Source organism: Homarus americanus, unplaced genomic scaffold (assembly GCF_018991925.1).
Source record: "Homarus americanus isolate GMGI-L3 unplaced genomic scaffold, GMGI_Hamer_2.0 scaffold32583, whole genome shotgun sequence".
In the NCBI taxonomy this organism is placed as follows: domain Eukaryota; kingdom Metazoa; phylum Arthropoda; class Malacostraca; order Decapoda; family Nephropidae; genus Homarus; species Homarus americanus.
Genome location: NW_024713129.1, coordinates 36313664 through 36319663, shown reverse-complemented (window position 1 = coordinate 36319663; position 6000 = coordinate 36313664). Strand labels below are relative to the sequence as shown.

General features: G+C 46.2%; 1 protein-coding gene across 1 annotated transcript in view; it reads right to left on the bottom strand.

Annotated features, from left to right (window-relative positions):
• LOC121869953 (receptor-type tyrosine-protein phosphatase alpha-like) overlaps positions 1-6000 on the bottom strand; it is a 77220-nt gene that overhangs the window by 46226 nt on the left and 24994 nt on the right. The window contains exon 5 of the mRNA XM_042371559.1: positions 95-171. Within this exon, the coding sequence (XP_042227493.1) occupies positions 95-171 (77 nt within the window). The remainder of the gene's footprint in view (positions 1-94; positions 172-6000) is intronic.

Genomic DNA, 6000 nt, shown 5'->3' with positions numbered 1-6000 from the left:
AAAGTCAGATCATCAACCTAGGACTTGGTCACAATTTATTTGGTGTCATATGACAGGAATAGTATTATCAATATAGTTACCATGTCTGACTTACCAGGATATAGGTAGCGTTGATGTAATCAGACCCAGTCACACCGGAAATGGGAGACAGCTTCACTCTTGCGTGGTCGACTGTAGGGGTTCCAGGGTAATGTTAGAATATATCAGTACGCTTCAACAACTAAGGTCTTTTAAGCGCGTGTTCTAGATTAGCAAATACACGTGTCATCAATAATTAAAGATCAGGAGAGCAATATTTCCCTGGTTACCTACACCTAAACAAAGACAGACATACAGACGTATTGCACATGTTTATCCCATACATATACAGCTCTGAACAATGACTAAATTGTCGCTGGCTCTCTACATCTCTATACAGGCTCTCTACATCTCTATACAGGCTCTCAATAAGGCCTCTAAAAAGTCTCTACATGTCTACAAGTCTTCTACACGGTATGTACACTCACGCTCCATAGTTTCGATGCACTCTCTACCCCTACTCTTGGCTCGAGGGAAGTCTTAGTCATGGCTGCATACCGAACCGTCCCTCTTGTATAGTGATGTTAGGTATAGTAATGGAAAATAATGTGTTGTGAAAGCACTAACATCCTGTATCGTGCATATATTCTCTCAAATATTACATCATGAACTGCTATTCGTACAATCCAGCGAAGTTTCGAGCTACCACATTGCACCACTGAATTTTGGGTGGAGGGAAATGGGAGGGGGGAACGTTTAGTATAAAGTCAAGGCTACGACTTTCATCGAATCAGGGGTAGGGGGGGGGGTAGAGAGTGCATCGAAACTATGGCGCGTGAGTGTACATCTCTATAAGGTCTGAACAAGGTCTCTAGAGGTCTCAACATCTCTACATGCTCTGAAAAAGGTCTCTAGAAGGTCTGGGCATCTCTACATGTTCTGAACATGGTCTCTAGTAAGTCTGAACATCTCTTTATGCTCTGAACAAGGTCTCAACATCTCTATATGCTCTGAACAAGGTTTCTAGAAGGTCTGAGCATCTCTACATGCTCTGAACATGGTGTCTAGAGTGTCTGAACATCTGAACAAGGATTGTAGAAATTCTCAACGTCTCGACATGCTCTGAACAAATTTTCTACATGGTCTTTAAGGCTCTATAACTCTTAAAATGCTTCTGTGTCTCTAAATGGCTTAAATATCTCTCCAAATTTCTACAGGCTCACAAGGTCTCTACAAGTTCACAAGAACTTTACGGATTCACAAGATCTCTACAGATTCACAAGGTTTCTAAGGGTTCACAGGGACTCTACAGGTTCACAAGGACTACAGATTCACAAGGTTTCTAAGGGGTCACAAGGACTCTACAGGTTCACAAGGAATCTACAGGTTCACAAGGTCTCTACAGGTTCACAAGGTCTCTACAGGTTCACAACGTTTCTACAGGTTCACAAGGAATCTACAGGTTCACAAGGTCTCTACAGGTTCACACGTATCTACAAATTCACAAGGTCTCTACAGGTTCACACGGTCTCTACGAGTTCACAAGATCCTTACAGGTTCACAAATGTCTCTACGAGTTCACAAGGTCTCTGCGGGCTCACAAGGTTCACAAGGGTTCACAAGATAATTATGTTGATCTACTAGACAAAAACAATCAAACTGCAAAAAAAAAATTCCTTGTTCGATGAGTAGGCACTTTAGTTTCCTGTATGGTAGTATGGAAACAAGCAGATGAAGGAAATATAAGTCTCACCTTCACCCATCGGCGAGACTGTTTTCTAAAGAATTTTCACTTTCACAGCAGGTAACGCACACACACACACACACACACACACACACACACACACACACACACACACACACAACTACTACTTTGCTGTCACTCGGAATTGAGTATGGCGATCAACCTGCTATGCTAAAGTGATATGAGTTATTAAGGATGTCACCTTCGTTGGTGAGCTCTGAGGCGACTAGAGAGGCCAATGCGGGAAACAGTAGAGTCATCCACAAATGTTGCAGGTGTGGAGAAGTACATCTAGTGCGGGAGGGACAGCGGCAGCGTCTTTCCGGGGATGGCGCTTGTCTGCCTCGTTATGCAGTCGGGCTAACTCGAAAGTATTGACACCTTCTCGTGTAATGCTTCTCCAAGCGTTTCGGTGTGGAGTATTGTCTCCCAGGTGAGGTGGTCGATTTGGCACCGTTTCAAGTTTGTCTTATGACTATCCTCATACATTTTCAGTAGGCCGCCAATATTACCTTTACTATTCGTTAGGTGACTGTAACGTACATGCTGTGGCAGTCTACTGTCGTCCATGCGGGTAACATGGCCAGTCCAACTTAGTTGATCATGGCTGCTCTTACAGTTGGTGTCAGCGAGATTACTGGCATTACTTCTCCTGTATTCCCAGCGAATTCGGAGGATGGAACGTAGACTACGTTGGTGAAAGTTTTCAAGTGCCTTAAGGTGCCTCCTGTATGTGACCCATGTCTCGCAGGGTGGGGATGAGCACTGCTCGATATACGTGCAACTTTGTAGACAATTTCAGCTCCCTAGAGCTGAAGATACGGGTAAGGAGTCTGCCAAAGGCTTTTAGCTGCAAATCTGATCCGATGTTGAATCTCTTCATCGATGTCCGAGGTGGGGCACCGGTGGGAGCCGAGATACTGAAAGTGGGTAACATTAGAGAGGATAGTGCTGTTAAGGTGGATGGATGGTAGGCTGAAAGAGAATTTGAGTCTTACGTGCATTCACCTCAAGGCCGAAATGTGCATACGCATCTGCGTCGGTGTTCAGGATCTCTTTTAGGTCATGTTCAGTGTGAGCGACAAGGGTTAGGTTGTCTGCATACTGAAGTTCAGTAATGGAAGCTTCTGACACCTTTGTTCCTGCCTTGAGTCGTCTTATGTTGAAAAGTCCCTTCATCCGGTACTGGATGTTCACCCCGCCGGCTAAATTAGCACTGGCACGAGTAAAGAAGGCAGCCAAGAAAATGGAAGTGAGAGTTGGTGCCAGTACACATCCTTGTTTTACCCCCGTTTGGATGGGGAAAAACTCAGACTGGGTGCCATTGTGTAGGACACTCCTGTTCATGCCATCGTGGAATTGCCTCACAATGATGATGATTTTTGGTGGGTAGCCAAATGGCTAAGGTTCCGCCAGAAGGCTTCCCTGTTAACTGAATTGAAGGCCTTGGCTAGGTCGATGAAGGCCATGTACAGGTCACGATGCTATTCTCTACACCTTTACTGTATCTGGCAGGAAACAAAGTTCGTGTCAGTTGTGTCATGTGATGGTCTAAAGCCATGGCAAAATTCTGGGAGGGAGTTTTCCGCCTCAGGAACAAGTCGGTTTAGGAGGACTCGGGCGATAATCCCGCCAGCAGTAGTTGCCACAGTCTGACCGGTCTCCTTTCTTCTTATAAATATTGACAATGGAGACGTGTTTAAGAGCTTGGTGCATTTCCTCCCTTTCTGATATATTCTTCAGGGGAGAGCTGCTCTCTGAAAGCATGTGTTACCGCTGGATCTTCCAGATGCTTAGTGTAATAACCTCTTCTGGTGGCTTATTGCCTTTGTCGTTTTGGGGCGACGTGCAGTGACAGTTTAGCTCTGACAAACTGATGGTCAGTGTCTCAGTGGCTTGGGTGATGAGGACATCTCGGCAATCTCTTTCTCTTACAATGATGAAGTCAATGAGATGCCAGTGTTTGGATCGTGGGTGTTTTCACGAACTCTTGAACTTGTCGGCCTGCCTAAACAAAGTATTGGTGATAGTTAGGTTGTGTGCTGAGGAGGAGGAGGAGGTGGCCGTTGAGATTACACTTGCCTAGTCCATTTCTCCCTATAATTCCCTTCCAAATGTCCGCATCGATGCCAACTCTGGCATTGAAGTTACCTCTGAGTACAACCTTATCTTCTCTGGGGATAGAGGTTAGCACTCTGTCAAGGTCGGCGTCAAGGTCGCCTGTGTAGGATGCATTGGCAGATGCCAAAACCAACTCCATAATTGCAGTTTCTCTCCACAGCAGGCTTATCCTTCCAGAAAAAGGTATAGCAATACCCCCGTTCTGTGAATCGACCCTCGTCTGCGAGCCGGGACTCACTAATGGCTACTATGTCGATGTAATGCCTAGCCAGCTCTTTTGTCACAAGGGCGGTTCTTCTTTCAGGCCGCTCATTTGTGCCAGTATCCAGAAGGGTCCTGACATTCCATGCAGCGACCATAAGAGGTTGTATAGTTCTTTTTTTATGTGATTATGATAGTGTTTTCGACCGCAGATGACCTTACTTGGTGCGCTTGCCCAGTCGGGATGGTCTTTAGGCAGGCTATGTTTAGGGCACCTTTCATAGCCCCCTCCCTATGTGGGGTGAGCAGAGTGGCTCCTTGAAAGGGCTGCTCAGTCGCGTAGACAGGACCGGATTGCACTGCTGCCTAGATCCTAGTACTTAAACGACCATCATATCTAAGCCGCCCATGTGCAGAGTTGTGACTACAGATTCCCGGCAGTCATCTCTGCCTGTCCCCATCGCCACTCGTTCATCGCCAGAGGACTTTTGGGGGCTTTAGGGTTTTGATAATGATTATAAGTATGATGACCTGGATGGTGGCTGTGCATGAGTTGATTTATGTGGTGAGGTAGGAGAGCAAGCTCCCCCTTCTCTGACCCAGTGTTGCAAGTGTTGCAACGACTAGGGAGAGAGCGAGAGAGTTGCAATGGACTGCCGATAGCCCAGTTTGTTGGGTTTCGCCTTAGTAACCTGTCCATCATGCATTGCCTTCGACCACCGGTGTAATCGTTGGGTTCCCATGGTGGTCACCTCCTTCGCCTATACCGCCATTGTAGTCTTGTTGGAGCTCTGTAAGTATGCCAGCCTGAAGTAGGGCTCCACTGCAAATTTTTCGTTCGGAGTTTACTCCCGTATCCTTATGCCTACCAAGTTTAATCTACAAGGCAGAAGGCAGTGGTTGGTAGGTGCCAGGACGTGTCTACATGCCAGTGGGCCTCTGTGCCGTCCCTCTGGGGCCCACTGCTGCTTCGAGATCCCCTGTCTGGTCTAGCCTCGACCCATGAGACACCCAGTTACCGTGTGTTATCACGAGGAGTCACAGCAGGATTCTTGATGGTGAAAAGGCTGTGCACTGGAAGGCGAGGACTTATGCAAGTTGCTTCCCTGTTCGCCACGAGGGCTAGCCAGCGGCGGTAGCTGAAAGCAAGAGGAAGCGAGCAGTGCTTGCACCTAAACACTAACATAACATAAGAACATAAGAATGGAGGAAACTGCAGCGGGCCTATTGGCCCATACTGGGCAGTCCCGTTTACACCCATCCCCTATTGCTCATATGAGCATCCAACCTATGTTTGAAGCAATTCAGCGTATTCGAGTTAATGATGATATTTGGTAACTTGTTCCATTCATCCACTACTCTGTTTCAAACCAGTGTTTACCTATTTCACGCCTAGATCTAAATTTGTCTAATTTAAAACCATTGTTACGAGTTCGCTCCTGGTTGGATAGTTTGAGTACCTTTGTAATGTCCCCTTTGTTTAGCCCTGCCTTCCACTTATACACCTCTATCAGGTTGCCCCTCGCTCTACGTCTCTCAAGGGAGTGCAAATTAAGATGCTTTAACCTGTCTCTATACTCAAGGTTCCAAATGCCCGGGATTAGTCTTGTCATTCTCCTCTGAATTCTTTCCAAGGATTCTATATCCATTCTGTAATAAGGTGACCAGAACTGAACTGAGTAATCCAGGTGTGGTCTCACAAGAGCAAGATACAGTTTTAGGATGACCTCGCGAGTCTTGTAACTAACACTCCTTTGTATGAACCCAAGTACTTTATTAACCTTGTTACGAGCAAAAACACATTGTTTACTTGGCTTAAGGTTCCTACTTATCATTACTCCTAAATCTCTCTCGCAGTCGGATTTCTCTATGGCATCGTTGTTCTTCTGGTATCTGGTTTCCCTGTTTACATCTCC